The 18,862-nt window shown below is 50.4% G+C and overlaps 2 protein-coding genes across 8 annotated transcripts; both read left to right on the plus strand.

Moving 5' to 3' along the window:
- The first annotated feature begins 12 nt into the window (after positions 1–12).
- On the plus strand, positions 13–9,287 carry VPS11 (VPS11 core subunit of CORVET and HOPS complexes). The gene is made up of 16 exons (XM_067751270.1): positions 13–244; positions 854–1,002; positions 1,100–1,235; positions 1,561–1,724; positions 2,316–2,563; positions 3,318–3,519; positions 3,919–4,070; positions 4,703–4,889; positions 5,569–5,715; positions 5,841–6,029; positions 6,132–6,293; positions 6,521–6,660; positions 6,749–6,951; positions 7,083–7,254; positions 7,681–7,903; positions 8,779–9,287. Exons 1-16 carry the CDS (start codon positions 58–60, stop codon positions 8,941–8,943), a joined length of 2,826 nt encoding a protein of 941 aa, XP_067607371.1. The 5' UTR covers positions 13–57; the 3' UTR covers positions 8,944–9,287.
- A 1,687-nt stretch (positions 9,288–10,974) lies between these two features.
- Positions 10,975–18,567, plus strand: HMBS (hydroxymethylbilane synthase). Of its 7 annotated transcripts, none has more exons than XM_067751276.1 (14): positions 10,975–11,066; positions 13,656–13,709; positions 14,054–14,126; positions 14,512–14,561; positions 14,645–14,700; positions 15,085–15,162; positions 15,392–15,469; positions 15,607–15,682; positions 16,785–16,898; positions 17,148–17,186; positions 17,386–17,505; positions 17,748–17,801; positions 17,942–18,028; positions 18,127–18,567. In XM_067751276.1, exons 2-14 carry the CDS (start codon positions 13,674–13,676, stop codon positions 18,298–18,300), a joined length of 1,035 nt encoding a protein of 344 aa, XP_067607377.1. In that variant the 5' UTR covers positions 10,975–11,066; positions 13,656–13,673; the 3' UTR covers positions 18,301–18,567. The 7 variants fall into 7 exon arrangements, with proteins under 7 accessions (XP_067607377.1, XP_067607375.1, XP_067607378.1 ...); XM_067751274.1 differs by having other exon boundaries at positions 11,048–11,066; positions 13,656–13,715; XM_067751277.1 differs by lacking the exon at positions 10,975–11,066 and adding an exon at positions 11,070–11,154.
- Positions 18,568–18,862: the final 295 nt, after the last annotated feature.

The raw sequence follows: 18,862 nt of genomic DNA on the forward strand, positions 1-18,862 counted from the left end.
GATCCGCCGGCCCCTCTCACGTGACCTCTCTACCGGAGGCGGGGGCCTTCGGCCAAGATGGCGGCTTACCTGCAGTGGCGGCGCTTCGTTTTCTTCGACAAGGAGCTGGTGAAGGAGCCACTGGGCAATGATGGGGCTGCTCCCGGGGCTGCGCCTGCTTCTGGACCCTCTGCTTCCAAGTTCCTTTGCCTCCCTCCTGGCATCACTGTCTGCGACTCAGGCCGAGGGAGCCTAGTCTTTGGAGATATCCTTCCTCTGGAGCTGCCTCTTCCCTCCCCGAATCCCTGAAGAGATACAGCTGGGATGAAATCTGTCCGTCAGAGGGGTTCGTGTTACGTGCCACTTTCCTTTAGATGGGCGCCCAGTGCTCCTTCTGTGGTCCGAGGGAAGAAAGGAGGAAGTCCGTTCTCTAACTTGTTGCCAACTGAGCGAACAATCCTGGGCGAGTCATTTAACCTCTCTGGGCTTCAATTTCCTTATCTGCAAAAGGGGCGTAAAATAACAATTCGGCAAGGTTTTTTTTTATTGTTTTTGTTTACTTTTAAGATCGATTAAAAGAACGGATGCAAGTTGGCTTTAAAAGATGAATATGTGAGGTGTCATCTCCCCAGCCCAGTATTGTGGGGGAGGAGTTAAATGAGACCATGAGTTTGCTGCTTTGTTTTTCATAATGCTGCCACTAAACTCGGGCCTTTCTTTTCTAATCTTTTTAAGATGGGGAGTTCCCAGAAGATAATCTGTGGAAAAACCCTTGAAAAATATAAAGAGTTGTATGTATGTTAGTTGTTATTTGGGTTCTGCCCTAGATATAAGTATCTCTCCTTGGAAAGGAGGCTCCTTGACTACTCTGCACACATGGAAGGCCAGATATGGTTCTTGCCCCGCTCCCTACAGCTTACCGGGTTCCAGGCTTACAAACTACGGGTGACACACCTGTACCAGTTGAAGCAGCACAACATTCTGGCATCTGTTGGTGAGGATGAAGAGGGGATCAACCCCCTGGTGAGTCCTATAAAGGAAATGGGAAAGACCCAGTAGCCTGAGAATGGCTGTTTGTTGGCGCGTGACTAGCATTCACACATCTGAGGTCTGTCCACAGGTAAAGATCTGGAACCTGGAGAAGAGAGATGGTGGCAATCCACTCTGCACTCGAATCTTCCCTGCCATCCCAGGGGCAGAGCCGACTGTTGTATCTTGTTTGACTGTCCATGAAAATCTCAACTTTATGGCCATCGGTAAGCAGAAAGAAGGCAAAGCTAACACCCCATGATTCTTTATAGATTTTCTTCAGAGTTGCTTCTGCAGTTCATCTTCACTGTTTTCATGAGACCATTTTGTACTGAACTGATGCACTTGAGATTTTAAAGTTTTGGATGGGAAAGCATTTAGTTTTGTTCTTTGAAAATGAGTCACTGAGTCCTGATCTTCATGGTAACCATGAAGTTGGGTAGCAGGAGAAAGAGTGTCACTTCTGACAAGTGCCTCAAGTGGTCTTTTCCCCCTTCTGTGCTTCCTGATCTATTCAGCCTCAATAAAATGCTATTTCTTGCTCTCTTGCAGGTTTCACAGATGGCAGTGTTACACTGAACAAAGGGGACATCACTCGGGACCGGCATAGCAAGACCCAGATTTTGCACAAGGGCAACTATCCTGTTACCGGACTGGCCTTTCGCCAAGCAGGAAAGACCACTCACTTGTTTGTTGTGACAACTGAGAATGTTCAGGTATGACCAGGGCCTCCACTGTTACGGGCAGGCAGGAAAGGCTTTAACGTTGCTCAGAGGGCTAAGGTAGGGAACTGACAAAAGAGGTAGAATTCCTGCAGTTTTCATCATACAACCTTGAATCATTTGCCCAGCTTAATATTTTATTTCCTCCCTTAGGAGACTGGGAAGAGTTAGAGCTAGGAACTCTTGATCTTGTAGTAAAAGACCTAAGTTTTTCTCCTAATTAACTTAAGAGACACTGGACAAGTTGCTTTACTTCTCTGGTTCCTGTGCTCCTAATTTATAACAGCTTAGTCTCAGCAATAGTTTTGTTTCAGCAATGGTTTTTGCATAAAGCAGTAAAATTCTCTTACTTGCTAAATACCTGTAGTAAGTAGTGATAGTAAATACAGAGGAAAGAAATGTACTCTCTGCTTATATATTTAATAGATGGGTGGTGGTTAATGGAGATGGCAAGCAGCCAGGGAAAGTCTTAGGGTGCTAAGAATTAAGAAGAGAGAGCCAGTGTGGAGGTGGAGATACCTTTGGGAAGGCTTAGATGCCTCCTCCTCAAAGGGAGCCTGTTAACCCCTCTCTTACTTCCTGCAGTCCTACATAGTTTCTGGAAAGGACTACCCTCATGTGGAGTTGGACACCCACGGTTGTGGCCTGCGCTGCTCAGCCCTAAGCGACCCTTCTCAGGACCTGCAGTTCATAGTGGCAGGGGATGAATGTGTCTACTTATACCAGCCTGATGAACGGGGGCCCTGCTTCGCCTTTGAGGGCCATAAACTCATTGCTCACTGGTTTAGAGGCTACCTTGTCATTGTCTCCCGTGACCGGAAGGTTTCTCCCAAGTAAGGACTCCACGGAGAAGCGAAAGGGAGAGGGCTGAACTTGTTCCCCAGAATTAACCTGATTTTAAACTCCTAATGCCTGGATCCCATCAATCTCCTATTTGGTTTTAGGTAGATTGTGCTTACACCTAGATCGGTTATAATGGTTTTTTTTTTTTTTTTTTTTTTTTTTTGCTAAAAAGTGTGTGATTTTGCTGCAGACATTTGCTGAGCAGCCCTGATGCGCTAGAATGCTCCAGGGAATTTGGGACCTGGTATTGGGATTTTTACTCCTTGGTCAAAATGAATTGGGTAGAGGAACAAGGGACTGAGTAGTGGAGAAATTGGAAAGTTCTGGCAGATGCAAGACAGGGCGTTTTTCTCTCTGAGCCACCAGAAAGGGCGATGGGGTCTTCAGCGTGATGCAAGTGATCCTTGTCAGATGTTAGTTTTCATTCAGTACTAAGCTCAGTGGCCTACATACACCAGGCACTAATTATTTGTTAAATAATGGATGTTGGACTGGATGTAGTTAATTTTTCAATCTGTTGCCTGTATTAATTATAGGATCCTAAAGGGTAAGACCAGGTCTATATGTTCTCGTCCTGCAACTGCTAGCACCATGCTAAATGTTACAGGATGAGCTGCTAGAGGGGCCAAAGCGGTGTCTTGTTCTGGGTGGAATGGGCAGCACCAAAGTTGTATTGGAAAGGAAATCGAGGGGAGCTGAGACAGAGGTGGTACAAATATCTGGGTCTTTTTCTTTCCCACACAGGTCAGAGTTTACCAGCAGGGACTCCCAGAGCTCCGACAAGCAGATTCTCAACATCTATGACCTGTGCAACAAGTTCATAGCCTATAGCACCGTCTTTGAGGATGTAGTAGATGTGCTTGCTGAGTGGGGCTCCCTGTACGTGCTGACGCGGGATGGGCGGGTCCACGCACTGCAGGAGAAGGACACACAGACCAAACTGGAGGCAAGGCCACCAGATTCCCAGAGCAGGTCGTGGGCACCCAGATGCAGCTCTAGGAACAGGCTCCCCAAGTCCCTTGGCCAGGGTGTTTCCTTCCCTTTGGGTCACTTACTCAGCTCCCTTAGGGTAGGATTACAAGGCCAGTGGCCTGGGATGAGGCCTTAGAGGGAAGTAGTGGCTGGGAGCCTGAGCCCACTCTCAGGGTCCACTCTTCCTGCCTGTAGAGAACCTTGTGAGGCGAGCTGATGTTGGTCTTGGGGGTATCTGAGAGGTCTCACCCTGTCTAAGACCTAGGCTGATCGGGGCTTCACAACTGTCTGCCTTGTGTGTTGTGGGTGCATTCTGGGAAGGTGTCTTCTCAGGACTGCTTCTTCCAGTTTTCTAATCTCTCTTCCCTTCCAGATGCTGTTTAAGAAGAACCTATTCGAGATGGCGATTAATCTGGCCAAGAGCCAGCATCTGGACAGCGATGGGTTGGCCCAGATCTTCATGCAGTATGGGGACCATCTCTACAGCAAGGGCAACCATGATGGGGCTGTCCAGCAGTATATCCGGTCAGTCTGGAGGCGCTTTAGGATATAGCTGTGAATGCAGGGACAGGCAGCCAGATAGGCTAAAACCTGCACTTGGGGAAGGAGGGTGGACTCCACTGTGAACCGTCTTTTTTTCCTCCAGAAACTGTGATGCCTCAAGTGAGAAGACAGTATACCTTATTGGAAAGGGAATGTTTTGGGTCAAATATTACATGACCAGCATGCAGTTGAGCTAATGAGTATCTGTTATTTTAGATGTTGACTTGACCTTCGTTAATACTCATTTTGATAAGATTCTTTAAAGGGAAAAGGCTATTCATCTCTTGCTTCCACACTTTCTTCCCTCAATACTAATTCTTAAATTAATAAGGGGTCTTAAGAACCTGTCTAGCCTCTTTCCCAACCTCTCTCGAATTCCTGTTTTCACCCAAGTTTAAGAAACAGTGCTCTGGAGCCTTGCTACTCATGTGGTCCATGGTCTAGTAGAATCGACATTGCCTGGGATTTTGTTAGAATTGCAGAATCTCAGGCCTTACTCCAGACGTGCTGAAACAGAATTTGCATTTTAAGAAGATCTTCAAGTGATTCCTATGCCCATGAAAGTTTGAGAAGTACACTGACCCCAATGCTATTTGATGCATATGTCTCCCTAGAACCATTGGAAAGTTGGAGCCATCGTATGTGATCCGCAAGTTCCTGGACGCCCAGCGCATCCACAACCTGACGGCTTACCTGCAGACCCTGCACCGGCAGTCCCTGGCCAATGCCGACCACACCACCCTACTGCTCAACTGCTACACAAAGCTCAAGGACAGCTCGAAGCTGGAGGAATTCATCAAGGTGCAGGGTGGTGTTGGCGGGGATTCCGTGAGGGCCCCACTGAGCATGAGGGGCTCCACCAGGGCTGCAGAGACAGGGAAGAGCTGACCTTATTTGGGGACCAGAGTCCTCTGGTCTATAAACTAGGAAGAGGAATAGCCTTTTTTGCGAGTTTTCTCCTGTTTTCTCTCTTGGTTTTTTTTTTTTCTTTTTGGCTGCGCTGCGTGGCTTGCCAGATCTCAGTTCCCCCACCAGGGATCAAACCCGGACCCTCAGCAGTGGAAGCGCAGAGTCCTAACTACTGGACCGCCAGGGAATTCCCACCCCTCTTGTTTTTTGATGCCAGAACTTCTCATGGTATCTAAGCCCAGGGAAGCCCTGTGTTCCCAGACGAGTCCCTCTAATAGTAGAGGCAGAGGAAGACTTTTGGAGAGGCAGGATAACAGTGCTTTAAAAGCATCAACTTTAGGACTTCTCTGGTGGTCCAGTGGTTAAGACTCCACGCTTCCACTGCAGGGGGCACAGGTTCGATCCCTGGTTGGGGAACTAAGATTCTGCATGCCGCTCAGCGCTGCCAAAAAAAAAGCATCAACTTTTTTATTGCCTTAAGAATCTGGTCTTAGAATCAGATGCATATTTCCTTTCCGTTCCCCAACCACAACCTCTCTATGACTGGTTTTGTCTAATGTCTCCCCGGCAGACAAAGAGTGAGAGTGAAGTCCACTTTGATGTGGAGACAGCCATCAAGGTCCTCCGGCAGGCTGGCTACTACTCCCATGCCCTCTATTTGGCTGAGAACCACGCACATCACGAGTGGTACTTGAAGATCCAGCTAGAGGACATCAAGGTAGGTGAGCCTCTTGACACGGCCAGGACCCTGTTCTTTTTCTAGGACATCCCTGGGATGCTGAAAGTGCTTCCTGGTGGGTGAGGCAGGAGCACGTGCTTATTCTGCCCTTTCCCTCTCCACAGAATTATCAGGAGGCCCTTCGATACATCGGCAAGCTTCCTTTTGAGCAGGCAGAGAGCAACATGAAACGCTACGGCAAGATCCTCATGCACCACATACCAGAGCAGACGACCGAGTTGCTAAAGGGACTTTGTACCGACTATCGGCCCAGCCTTGAAGGCCGAGGCGATAGGGAGGCTCCAGGCTGCAGGGTGAGGCCTCAGAGAGAATGGCTTTTGGACAGCAGGGATCCCCTTAGCAGCCCAAGTACCGAGCCCGCTCACTCGGCCACCTCTCCTCCCTTGCCGTCCTAGGCCAACTCAGAGGAGTTCATCCCCATCTTTGCCAACAACCCGCGGGAGCTGAAAGCTTTCCTAGAGCACATGAGTGAGGTGCAGCCTGACTCCCCGCAGGGCATCTATGACACGCTCCTTGAGCTGCGACTCCAGAACTGGGCTCACGAGGAGGAGCCGCAGGTGAGACCTGGCAAAGTGGCCAGAGGCGCTGGAGAGAAACTGCTTCTATTTCTTCCCTGGTTGCCTCTTGCTGCTTTCTTTAGACCAATAACACCTCACCCTTGGGGGCTAAATGGTCCCCCGTGAAGAGGAGATGGGACTGAGGGGAAGAGATAGTTGACTTGCCTGGTCCTGAGAGGCCTTGTCGTTTTTCCCTGATGCCCAGCAGCTCTACCCTCCTCTTTTAGGTCAAAGAGAAGCTTCACGCAGAGGCCATCTCCCTACTGAAGAGTGGTCGCTTCTGTGACGTCTTTGACAAAGCCCTGGTCCTCTGCCAGATGCACGACTTCCAGGATGGAGTCCTTTACCTCTATGAGCAGGGGAAACTGTAAGAGTCTGGGGAATCTCAGGGAAGGGGAACGCAGCCGAGCCACTTGTGGGGGACAGCTGCTGATGTGCGCCTTGCCCGGCCGCAGGTTCCAGCAGATCATGCACTATCACATGCAGCACGAGCAGTACCGGCAGGTGCTCGCCGTGTGCGAGCGCCACGGGGAGCAGGAGCCCTCCCTGTGGGAACAGGCGCTCAGCTACTTCGCCCGCAAGGAGGAGGACTGCAAGCAGTACGTGGCGGCCGTGCTTAAGCACATCGAGGGCAAGAACCTCATGCCGCCTCTCCTAGGTACTCCGGAGGACAGGGCGGGCGGCTGGGTGCAGGCTGCCAGCAGTCGGGCTCTGGGGCAGGGGCCCTTCCGTTCTATCCAGAGGGCTGCTTCGTTCATGGTCTTGTTTCCTCCCGGACCCCCATCTCAGTGGTGCAGACCCTGGCCCACAACTCCACGGCCACCCTGTCTGTCATCCGGGACTACCTAGTCCAAAAACTGCAGAAACAGAGCCAGCAGATCGCGCAGGATGAGCTCCGGGTGCGGCGCTACCGAGAGGAGACCACCCGTATCCGCCAGGAGATCCAGGAGCTGAAGGCGAGGTACTTGGCATCCAGAACTGTGGAGGCGTCCGGGGATAACACTGTTCTTCACAGGGTGTCATTTTTCAAAGACAGGATTGTATGGAGTGTGTTTGAGCATTTCATTCTTGAAGATCTGTTTTGATGGAGGAATTCCAAAGAATGATTTACTACGTAGAACGTGATTTATTGGGCTTTGGAGGATATTGTTTTGTAGCAGGTACTTATCTTGGGTTGGATGGACCTGCTGGGAGGGTGCTGAGACTCCCTGCAGGCCCAGCGTGGGGTCCTCCTGTGACCCGCTTTAGGTGGTAAGAAGAGCAGGGCCTCGTGGTTCTTAACGGGGACCTCTCTCTCCTCATTGCCTCCAACTGCCTTCTCTCTCCACATGGTTCCTGGCCCTGCCCTCACTTTCTGCCACTCTTTTCTGGTCTCCCTTGCCTGTAGTCCGAAGATTTTCCAGAAGACCAAGTGCAGCATCTGTAACAGTGCCTTGGAGTTGCCCTCAGTCCACTTTCTCTGCGGCCACTCCTTCCACCAGCACTGCTTTGAGAGTTACTCAGAAAGTGATGCCGACTGCCCCACCTGCCTCCCTGAAAACCGCAAGGTCATGGATATGATTCGGGCCCAGGAACAGAAGCGAGATCTCCATGATCAGTTCCAGCACCAGGTGGGGATGACGTGACTCTCCAGCCCACAGGGAGGTGGTGAGCGCTGGGGACTGGTGTTCTTTTCTCCTCCTCCTGTGGTTTTTTTTTTTTTAAACATTTTTTATTTCTTTAATGTATCTATTTTATTTATTTATTTTTGGCTGCATCGGGTCTTCGTTGCTGTGCGCAGGCTTTCTCTAGTTGCGGCGAGCGGGGGCTACTCTGTTGCGGTGCGCAGGCTTCTCATTGCAGTGGCTTCTCTTATTTTTTTAAAGAGATGGAATGAGGTGTTCTGTTTTATTTTGATTGATTGATTTTTGGCTGTGTTAGGTCTTCGTTGCTGTGCGCGGGCTTTTTATCTAAGTTGCGTTGAGCAGAGGTTACTCTTCGTTGAGGTGTGCGGGCTTCTCATTGTCGTGGCTTCTCTTGTTGTGGAGCACGAGCTCTAGGCGCGCAGGCTTCAGTAGTTGTGGCTCGCGGGCTCTAGAGCGCAGGCTCAGTAGTTGTGGCCCATGGGCTTAGTTGCTCTGAGGCATGTGAGATCTTCCCAGACCAGGGCTCGAACCTGTGTCCCCTGCATTGGCAGGCGGATTCTTAACTGCTGTGCCACCAGGGAAGCCTGTCCTGTGGGTTTTTTTTTTTTTTTTTTTTTTTTTTCCCTGGTACGCGGGCCTCTCACTGTTGTGGCCTCTCCCGTTGCGGAGCACAGGCTCTGGACGCGCAGGCTCAGTGGCCATGGCTCACGGGCCTAGCCGCTCCGTGGCATGTGGGATCTTCCCAGACCGGGGTACGAACCCATGTACCCTGCATCGGCAGGCAGACTCTCAACCACTGCGCCACCAGGGAAGCCCTGTCCTGTGGGTTTTTGACTCGCAACTCTTCTCTTTCCCTGCAGCTCAAGTGCTCCAACGACAGCTTCTCTGTGATTGCTGACTACTTTGGCCGAGGTGTTTTCAACAAATTGACTCTGCTGACCGACCCGCCCACAGCCCGACTGACTGCGAGCCTGGAGGCTGGGCTGCAGAGGGACTTGCTCATACACGCCAGGAGGGGCACTTAAGCGGCTAGTGGGAGGGGTGTGATGGTGGAGGCCCAGCAGCAGGGACACGGGGACAGAGACAGGGCTGTTGCACAGGAGTTAGGCAAACATGCCCAGGACTCTGCTCTCATCTGATGCCATAGCCCTCAGGACTTAAGGGGACTTTCTTTTCCTGCCTCCTTCTTCAGCCAACCTGCCATTTGTCCTGTTGACTTTTTGAGCAGTGTAGATCATTCCAGACCAGAGGGGGAGGGCACCTCAGCAACCTCAGAGTCTGGACAATAGCGGCTTTATTCTCTATCCAAGAGCACCAGGCTGTGCTTGGGTCCTGGCTCCCAGAGTCTATAAATAAAAGGATATAATGATTTCGGGGTTGAAGGATTTATTCTGGGGACTTCCTGGTGATTCTTAACTGTGCAAAATGTCCTTCTTTCCCTCTGCTCTCCTAGAGCTCCCCTTCCCTTCCTACAGAGTTCCTTAAAGATGATGTTGACGAGACTTCATTCCAGTAATGAGTGGGGCCTATGGCATCTAGTAGAGTTCAGTTGAAGAACCTCTGCAAAGGCCTGAGGCCTGAGCCCCAAGAGCAGCCCGGACTGAGGACTCTGCTCTATAGTGTGGCTGGTCTCTGTGGCTCTTGTATGGACAGAGTATTCAAGCTGGAGGCAGATTATGGTGGGGAGCCTTGGGCTTTAAAGCCTGCCATCATAATGGGTGGGTTGGTGTCTCTCTGTATTCAGTACCAGATGATAAACAGGATAAAAGGGCCTTTATTGAAACATTTTGTTCCCTCTTCCAAAGTTGTCAATTGAAGTTTGTGTTGCTAAGTGCGTGTAATTGGGGTTACACTGCCCGTTGGAAAACTGCTCTTATGGGGTTGTTTAATTAAAAGAAGTAACTTAAGACATTGTGGTTTAGGTAGTATTTAAAAGAGGCGGATAGAGTACATTACATTGGTAGCAGCTAAGAATACAGACTTTGGATCAGCTGCCCTGAGCTTGATTCTTAGTTTCACTTAGGGCAACTCTGAACCTTCTCTGAACCTCAGTTTCTTCGTCTGAACATGAGGAATTAACAACATCTTTCTAGTACGGCTGTTATGATGAAGGTCAAAGGAGCCAATCAATGGATGTGTTACTGGTCCCCAAGAGGTCAGTGACCCCTCAGTGGGTCCTTTGCCTGGAGTTGCAAATTCCGGTCAAACAACACCGTGTTCGGTATAGCAGAGCAGAAACTATTCATTGATCAAGGAATGGAGAAGGGAGAGCACATGCTCTAAAGACACCTTCTCCCCCAAGGGAGGGCAGTAAGAGAATTTAAGGGATAGGAGGCAGACATGTCATCAGGGCTCTAGGAAAGGGGCAGAGATTTTGGGGTGGGGGGCGGAGCTGGGGCATCACAGCCTTCCACGTGGCAGGGATTTGCGCCTAGCAGAGTACAAATATCCCCCTTGGGCGGGGATCTTGGCATGGTAATGAAGCAAAGGTAGCTTTAGGACACTACCAGGTCCTGTGGTCAAGTCAGAGCTAGTTCGGGGCTGTTGACCACTGAGTATCTCTTAAAGCTCAGTTGCAAAACATCTCTGTCAAATACCAGATGCTTTTGAAACACAGAGATAAGTCACGGCTGGAATCTTGTAGCCCTCAGGCTGGTATGGATGACAGGTGTCCAGTTATTTGAAAGTGGTTAATACGTGGTTATTAGTACTGTTAATGGATAAAGCACTTCTACTCACAAGCCCTTTTCCCACTAACACTAATAATGTGTTGTCACTCCCATTTCAGTTACTTGTCTTTAGTTGCCTACTTCACGGTTGTAGCAGAAGCAGCACCACATAAGCTGCACTAATTGCTTGTGCCACAGCTAAGGAGATAAAGCTGTGGAATTCTGGGTGACTAGCTTTCAGAAGCAGGCCTCTTTCATTTGTAGACGTTGAATGCAGCCTGGGGGCATGGTAAGTTGCTCAAGTAGCCTTTAACTTCCGACGCCACATTGTAGGGTTAATCTCCTTTTCCTCTCGGCACGCCTACTTTTGGTTTATTGACGTTCCCTTGGGTGGCGGTAGGAGGGACTGAAAAGAACGAACTTTGTGGATAAATCTGGGAAGCATATCTTGGCCACTGACCGTCGGTATTCCTGGCTAGGTAAAAGTAAAAATGAACAGTTGGTGGGCCTGGGTCTCAAACGGGGAAGACCAGGGCCAGCCTGGGGGAGTAGGGGCGGTAACGCAAGGTAAGATCTTCTCTGTTGCAATCGTTCTAATTCCCGCCCAGGGGAGGTCTAGCCCCTCTGGGGCGGGGCCGGAAGTGACGCAGGCCCTTAGCGGAGCCGGGAGTGTGTGGCTGCCGGAGGATTGCGAGCTCCGCGTGCGCCCAGTGCCCGGCCGGCCGGAGCCTTCGGCTTGCCCGACTCCGGAGGACACGGGCAGCAGCCTCCGGCCTACTTCCCGCGCACAGCCATGTCTGGTAACGGCGACGCGGCCGCAACGGCGGTGAGTCCTGAGCCGGTGACCCTCGCAGCTTCGGTCTTCTGCACTAGCAGTGCCACGATTGGCCCCAAGTTGCCACTCTCCGTCGTCAATTGGTCGGGACGGTTATCTGTCTGGTTTTTTTTTTTTTTTTTTGGTTCTAACAGTTTTTAAAGGGCCAGTAGTTGGGTTGCCCTTAGGGGAATCAGAGAGCGGTGGGGGCGGACTTAAGAGCAGATCGATTGTCTCGAACGGAACCCCGTTCCTGCGGGGATCTGGATGGGATTCCATGAGGCATGGCTTCCGCGGCTCTAGATATAGTGACCCAACATAGGAAAATTCGTCTGCACGAGACAGGGTGCTATTCCCCGGGATCCCTTCACACGAGACAGGTCCTATTCGAGATTCAGCCACTTTGGGGAAGTGTTCCATTTTGGATCCAGAGAGGAGAGTGTACCTCGAATTCTCCGAACTGCACACAAACGTCTTGGAAGTGCACCTTCTCTGCTTTTTTTCTTTTTAATGGACACCCAGCCCCAGCCTACACTCAAAACTGCGCCAGCCTACACTCAAAACTCCTCAACTGAGACACATCATTGGGTTACTACCATGGACGGGGGACGCCCTTGAGCCTTCCTATTCCTAGCCTGGGGTCCCAGTTCTGGGCTTGTGCAGATGCAGACTGCAGAGCCCATGAGGCCAACGTCAGCCTGAGATAAGAAAGGAGTGGGGCAGCTGCCCTATCTCTCCCTGACCTATGTGCTGGTAAGGAGTGGGATTCTGTGCCATTGCTGACATTCTTGAGTGCTGGACTAGGAGTAAGAAGATTTGGATTCCAGCTCTCTACCCATGATTAACCCTGTGGCCCTGGGCAAGTCACTTTGCTCCTCAGAGCCAGACTTTGCTTCTGTAACGTAGTTCCAGAGATGCCTGCCCTGTCTACCTGATAGGTTGTTATGAAGATTAAAAGCAATAGCTCTAGGATATACATGCTCAATAAGGAATTTTTTACTGGAACAATTTGACTTGAATATGCTGTGCAGAATCAATGAAATTAAGGGATTGTTTGAACATAGCAGTTTCTGGGACCTTAGATTCCTTTCTGTGGGCTGCCTGTGGCCCAGAATTTTAGTTGCCATGTTTAGCATTTCCAACCTAGCCTAATTTGCTTAGGGTCCCCCAGGGTTTATTTATTGGAGAAGTGATAGCTGTGGAGTAGACTAGAGTCCAAGAGCCGCCAGCTGTCACCTCCTCCAGCAACAGAGGCCCCAGATACCTGACTGCAGAAGAACTCTGTAGGATGAAGATCCCAGAGCAGGGGAAGTTGATAGTATCTATAGTGATCACTGTCTGATCTGGGAAGAAATAGGACCTCAGACTGGAGAACCCAGTTCTCCTGCTTGGCACTGAATACCTTTGTCCAAGGTGCCCTGGCAAGAGGAAGAGGCATGGCCCTTTGAGTTCTTGGCTTGGTCTCTGACATCCTAATATTTCCTTTGTGGTGAAACCAGAGGCTGCACTCTAGGTGAATGGACATTAGACAGCTCACCCTCTCAGTCTTACAGAATATCAAAAGCAGAAGATACTTGAGTGCAAACTTCTTCATTTTATAGATGAACAAACAGGTTTATAGATGAACAAATAAGATGATGTGTTCAAGTTCGCCCAGCCAAGAGGCTGAGCAGGACTGTACGTCAGATCTGTTGATCCCAGTCGTGCATTCCGTCCAGATTACGGAATCCATAGTGCAGCAGCTGTGGGGTAGCTCTTATGGCATCTAGGTGGCACTGAAGCTTTCTCAAGTGCCGCTCCGTTGTGGATGCTGAACTTGTCCTCAGTGACTCAGCTCATGGTCCCCTGTGTGGCCCCAGCTGTCCTGCCCCTGCCTGCTGCAGGCCCCACCCTCCCTGGGGCCAGACTGATAGACCTTATCTCTCTACCCACCTGGCTGAGTGCAGCATTCCTACTGCCTTAGCTTGGATGGGCTTCAGGGCTTAGTGTCCTGGTCATTACAGCAACAGCAGGTCCTACTGTCACTTCTGTCTGGTCTCTGCTTCTCTGGATCCCTGAGGAGCCAGAAGGTATTGTTGGGGAAGGTAAAGGGACCAGTCTTGGGGAGGGGAGTGTTTCCCCACTCGAAGGCTCAGCTGGCCACAGACCAGGGGCTGAGGTTCCTTTCTTCCAAGCCAGTGATTCTGGTTCTTGGACAAGGTGTTGAGGAACACAAAGAGCAGCAGGGACTGTGACCTGGGGACTTTTTCTGCAGGAAGAAAACAGCTCAAAGATGAGAGTGATTCGCGTGGGTACCCGCAAGAGCCAGGTGAGTGTAAGTACCGGGGTGGAGGAGGTTTGTCAGAAGACTTCTGTGTTCACAGTATTATAAGTTGGGGGGCCCAGAGCGTTATCAGCAGCTCGGGGATGGAAGAAATGGAGTGACTGAGTATCAAATCCCATGCAGGATGACAGATTGCATTCTGTAAAGAGATAGTCCCTGGGCTGGGAAGTTGGGGTACAAAGGACTCCCAGGCCAGACCCCCTCCTTCCTAGGTGGGCATTCAATCCCCTCTCTGAATTCCAATCCTTTCAGGATCTCCCTGACCCTGTGAGGGTCTGACCTTAGGGTGGTGGCCAGAGGACAGGACTAACCTGAATTTCTACCCCCAGCTGGCCCGCATACAGACGGACAGTGTGGTGGCAACGCTGAAAGCCTTATACCCAGGCCTGCAGTTTGAAATCAGTGAGTTTTCTGGAAAGGAATGGAAGCTAATGGGAAGCCTTTAACCCCTGGAGGGGAGAACACAGTGTTTCTGGCTTTGTCTTGCACCAAAGCTTGGTTCTGTTGCCTCTGAGAATTCTTCTTGGCTGTCCCCGGTTTGGAGGGCCCTTTCCTTCTCTGAACACCTCCAGCTCTGACTACCTGGGCTAGCCTGGCATTTATCATCTGCTTCGGGTCTTTTTGTGATTACGTCTGGTCTTCCTCCTAGATTGTACATTCCCAGAGGGTAGGGACTGGGGCTTATGTGCCTCTGTATCCACCAACAATCTTAGCACAAGTGCTCAGCTCAGTAGGGGCTCAATAAATGCTGATCACTGAACGTCTGGTTTGTTGATTCTCTCCTCAGTTGCTATGTCCACCACAGGAGACAAGATTCTTGATACTGCTCTCTCTAAGGTAACATTTTCCATCCAACGCTTTTCCCCCTCCTCTTTCCTTCCCCCAAAAGATTCACCCTGAGGCTCTTTCTTGCCTGGCAGATTGGAGAGAAGAGCCTGTTTACCAAGGAGCTGGAACACGCGCTGGAGAGGAATGAGTAAGTGATAGCAGGGAGCATGGCGCCCTCCCAGGCTCTCGCTAGGACCCCAGTGCACATCAGACCTGGGTATCAGCTAGACTGTTGGGCTTAAACGCTTGGATAGGCTAGAGGGGGGCTCATATGTGAGTTTTTCAGGCCTCAGAAAAGGAGAGTGTCCTGGTTCTGAGCCATCTGGCTGCCTGGGGGTGCAGGACTGGCTGGGGGAGGGGGATGAAAGGGAGTGTAGGAGGGGAGCAGGTCTCTGGGACCCAAGGTCTCAGAAAGGCCTGCTTCCTGAACCGCTCTAGGCTCTGCCAGTGACGTACAGGCAGGAGTGGGTGGAGAAGGGCTGGGGACGTGCTGCTCAGACCCCTTCTCCTTCTCTCTCTGCCATCTCTCTAGAGTGGACCTGGTTGTTCACTCCCTGAAGGACCTGCCCACGGTGCTTCCTCCTGGCTTCACCATTGGAGCCATCTGCAAGTAAGAGTCCTGCCAGTCAGGGGGCCTCGGCATGGGGTAGACATCATATTAACCTTGACTTTTCCCTTTGGGACTTGGCCCTCTGCCTCTAGGCTGTCTCCCCTGCCCTGAGGAGTGTCAAGCATGGCAGAAAACTCAGAAAATGCCAGTTAGTTGACTATTGAGAGAGCCTGGAAGTGACCTGAACCGAGATCTCTCCCTTATTCTATGACTTTCCCTCCATCCCCAGGCGGGAGAGCCCCTATGATGCTGTGGTCTTTCACCCAAAATTTGTTGGGAAGACCCTAGAAACCTTGCCAGAGAAGAGGTGAGTGGGGCCTGGATAGGCATCTTGGTGGGATGTGCACAGAAGATGGAGGGGTGGGAGGAGGAGGAAAGGAACAGTGCCTGCCTAGTTAAATCTCATGCGACTTAAATCTCATTTTAAACCATCTCTCTGAGCAGCGTGGTGGGAACTAGCTCCCTGCGGAGAGCGGCCCAGCTGCAGAGAAAGTTCCCACATCTGGAGTTCAAGAGTATTGTATCCTTATAGCGGAGGGAGGAGGCAGCAGCCAAGGAGGAAGACCAGGTCCAGAGGGCCCTGGGAGTTGTGAGAGTGGAAGGGGCTTCCAGAGGAAGTGGACCATGGATGCAGTGGACTGCCTGCCCTCCCATTCATCCACCCATCCATCCATCCATCCATCCATTCATTCATAATCCTTTCATGTTTTCTTAGCCCCAGGCAAGTGCCTGGCACTGGGGATATGATGAGCAAGATCAACATTGTCCCTGCTTACACGGAGTTTACATTTTAGTGCTGGAGACAGACAGCCAGGCATTGATAATACAGAGTGATACTGAATAATGATTACATCGAGGGAGGGGGGTTGGGGGGGTGCTTCCATTTAAATTTAAATAATTAAAAATTGGTTTTATTATAGTTGATTTACAACGTTGTGTTAGTTTCTGGTGTATAGCAAGTGATTGTTGTACATATATATACATATTCCTTTTCATATTCTTTTCCATTGTAGTTTATTGCAAGATATTGAATATAGTTCCCTGTGCTATATAATAGGACCTTGTTGTTTATTTTATATATAGTAGTTTGCATCTGCTAATCCCAAACTCCTAATTTATCTCCCCCCATCCCCTTTCCCCTTTGGTAACCATAACTCCATTTTTATTTTATATTCCACTATATCGTTTTGATCTTTACAATGTTATATGTTTGTAAAACTGATTTTCAAAATAGTATTCGCTAAGTGCTCCAGTGCACAAAGTAGGGAATTCTCTGGAAGCTTCTAGCTGGAACATCTAAACACAGAGTTGAGAGTCAAGGAAGGCTTCTCAGAAGTCTTGTAACCTTGGGCAAGTTATTAAATAAATTAAAACCTCTCTATCATTTTTCTCATCTGTAAAATGGAGATGATAATACTACCTACGTCATAGGGTTGTGAAAATTAAATGAATTGACATATCTAAAGCGTCTGGCATGTAGTAAGTATGAGGTAAGTGTTAGCTGTTGTCATTAGGCTGAGAACTCAAAGGTGAGAAGTTAGCAGATTGAAAGACTCAGGCAAAGGGAACAGCATAAGGCTCCAGACTGCCCAAAGCTTGTGGTCCTTAGCGCCTCTCCACAGCGGGGAAACCTCAACACACGGCTTCGGAAGCTGGATGAGCTGCAGGAGTTCAGTGCCATCATCCTGGCCGCAGCTGGCCTGCAGCGCATGGGCTGGCAGAACCGGGTGGGGCAGGTAGGGCCTGCCACTCTTCACGCCCCGGTTGATCTTCATCTCCTTCCTGCCTGTGTTCTCTTTTTGAATCCCACCTCTAACAGTGCAAGCTGGAAATGAGTCCCAGGTTGGGAAGACTGGGGATCAGAGGCCAAACTCCCACTCTTGCCTCTCCAGCCCTTCTGTATGCTAGAAAAGCCCCATCTCACTGCTGTGTGCTTTTAGGCACTCCCACCTCCACCCTTCTGACTGCCTCTTCTGCCCCCACAGATCCTGCACCCTGAGGAGTGCATGTATGCTGTGGGTCAGGTATGCTTGACCAGGGAAGCCGTGTATTGTGTCCCTTTCTTTTGTTTTCAACCAAGAACACTCCCAGAGAGGGGCAAGCCTTGGGAGGCTACTGGCCCAAAAGGACCTGGCAAACGGGTGGAAGTAGGCTGGTTCCCATCCTTAGCTCCATTGGTTGGGGAAAGATTGGCCCTGATATCTTAGGCTATTTTTCCATCAGGGGGCTCTGGGAGTGGAAGTTCGAGCCAAGGACCAGGACATCTTGGATCTGGTGGGTGTGTTGCATGATCCTGAGACTTTGCTTCGCTGCATTGCTGAACGGGCCTTCCTGAGGCACCTGGTAGGGCCTGTGCTCTTGTGGAGGGGTGGGTACCTGGAGAGCTGGGAAGGGTAGTGGGGAGATTTCTCAAATTATTGCTCTGTATTTAGTGGTAACTCATCCTTCAAAGTATGGACAGGACCCAGGTCTGGGCTGCTACCTCATTTTCAGTTATGTCCTTAGAGGAGTCTGTTATCTCTGAGGACTCTGGTTACAGGGTGGTGGTAAGGGTCCTTGGAGCTCACAGGGAGAACTTGTTGCAGGAAGGAGGCTGCAGTGTGCCAGTGGCAGTGCATACAGCTATGAAGGATGGGCAAGTAAGCAGGGGAAGATGGGTGGGAGGGCAGGGAAGGGACTCTGGCATTTCTCCTGTGCATCCTGAGCTGCCAGCAAGAAAAGCCCAGGTTTCTAAGCAGTTCCCTCTCACAATATGCTGAGGCAACTGTTTATTTCCCAGCTATACCTGACTGGAGGAGTCTGGAGTCTGAATGGCGCAGATAGCATGCAAGAGACGATGCAGGCCACCATCCATGTCCCTGCCCAGGTGCCAAGGCTGGAGGGTGACGGAGAGGGTAAAAAACACGTCTGTATGTTACTTCCCCTTTTGTGCTCACCAAATCCTACCCTCCTTCCCTTATCCAGCATGAAGATGGCCCTGAGGATGATCCACAGCTGGTGGGCATCACTGCCCGGAACATTCCACGACGAGCCCAGCTGGCTGCTGAGAGCCTGGGCATCAGCCTGGCCACCTTGTTGCTGAACAAAGGAGCCAAGAACATCTTGGATGTTGCACGGCAGCTCAATGATGCCCACTAACTGGTCTGTGGGGCACAGGTGCCTGGGTTGCTGGTGCCCCGTGCCTACATCCCAGCCCTCAGTGCCCCAGTCTCACTGTTACCTGGGGGGTGATTACCCAGGGGATGGAACTGCAGGGGCGGAGACTTAGAGACTTGTCTCAACTTGGGGCCTTGGTGATGCCTTTTCTCCTCAGTAGGTGGAGGCTTAGTCTCTAGAGAAAAAACATCTAACAAGCCACAGCCTTTGAATGTAACCAACTCAACTAATAAACTAGATTTGAAGGTGGCTTTGTTTTTGATGGGGTTGCAGGAAAGAAAGATAAGGACAAACACAAGACCCTTTGCTCCTTACCTCAGAGGCTAAGACCCCTGTCCAAAGTTCTCCTGGAATACATTGCCTTCTGTTTCTGTCTCAGTAGTTCTGACAGAATAAATTGTCTCCCAGGGAACACCAAGAAAGAACCATAATCTTATAATCTACGATTTGCCGCTCCAGTTAACGATAAAGCCTTTGTATCAGATAGCTCCCCTCCCCCACTACCTTTAGGAATCTACAGTCATCGATCCTACAACCCGTCTGC

The sequence above is a fragment of the Pseudorca crassidens genome, chromosome 9, assembly GCF_039906515.1.
Source record: "Pseudorca crassidens isolate mPseCra1 chromosome 9, mPseCra1.hap1, whole genome shotgun sequence".
Classification (NCBI taxonomy): domain Eukaryota; kingdom Metazoa; phylum Chordata; class Mammalia; order Artiodactyla; family Delphinidae; genus Pseudorca; species Pseudorca crassidens.

Excerpts from the sequence above, each read along its gene's own strand:
- HMBS (XM_067751272.1), top strand. The coding sequence starts at position 11,381 with ATGTCTGGTAACGGCGACGCGGCCGCAACGGCG. Across the intron at positions 14,127-14,511 it reads AGGCCTGCAGTTTGAAATCA|TTGCTATGTCCACCACAGGA; the intron begins GTGAGTTTTCTG and ends TTCTCTCCTCAG. Across the intron at positions 17,802-17,941 it reads CAGCTATGAAGGATGGGCAA|CTATACCTGACTGGAGGAGT; the intron begins GTAAGCAGGGGA and ends TTTATTTCCCAG.
- VPS11 (XM_067751270.1), top strand. The coding sequence starts at position 58 with ATGGCGGCTTACCTGCAGTGGCGGCGCTTCGTTTTCTTCGACAAGGAG. Across the intron at positions 245-853 it reads AGGGAGCCTAGTCTTTGGAG|ACATGGAAGGCCAGATATGG; the intron begins ATATCCTTCCTC and ends ACTACTCTGCAC. Across the intron at positions 7,904-8,778 it reads ATGATCAGTTCCAGCACCAG|CTCAAGTGCTCCAACGACAG; the intron begins GTGGGGATGACG and ends CTTTCCCTGCAG.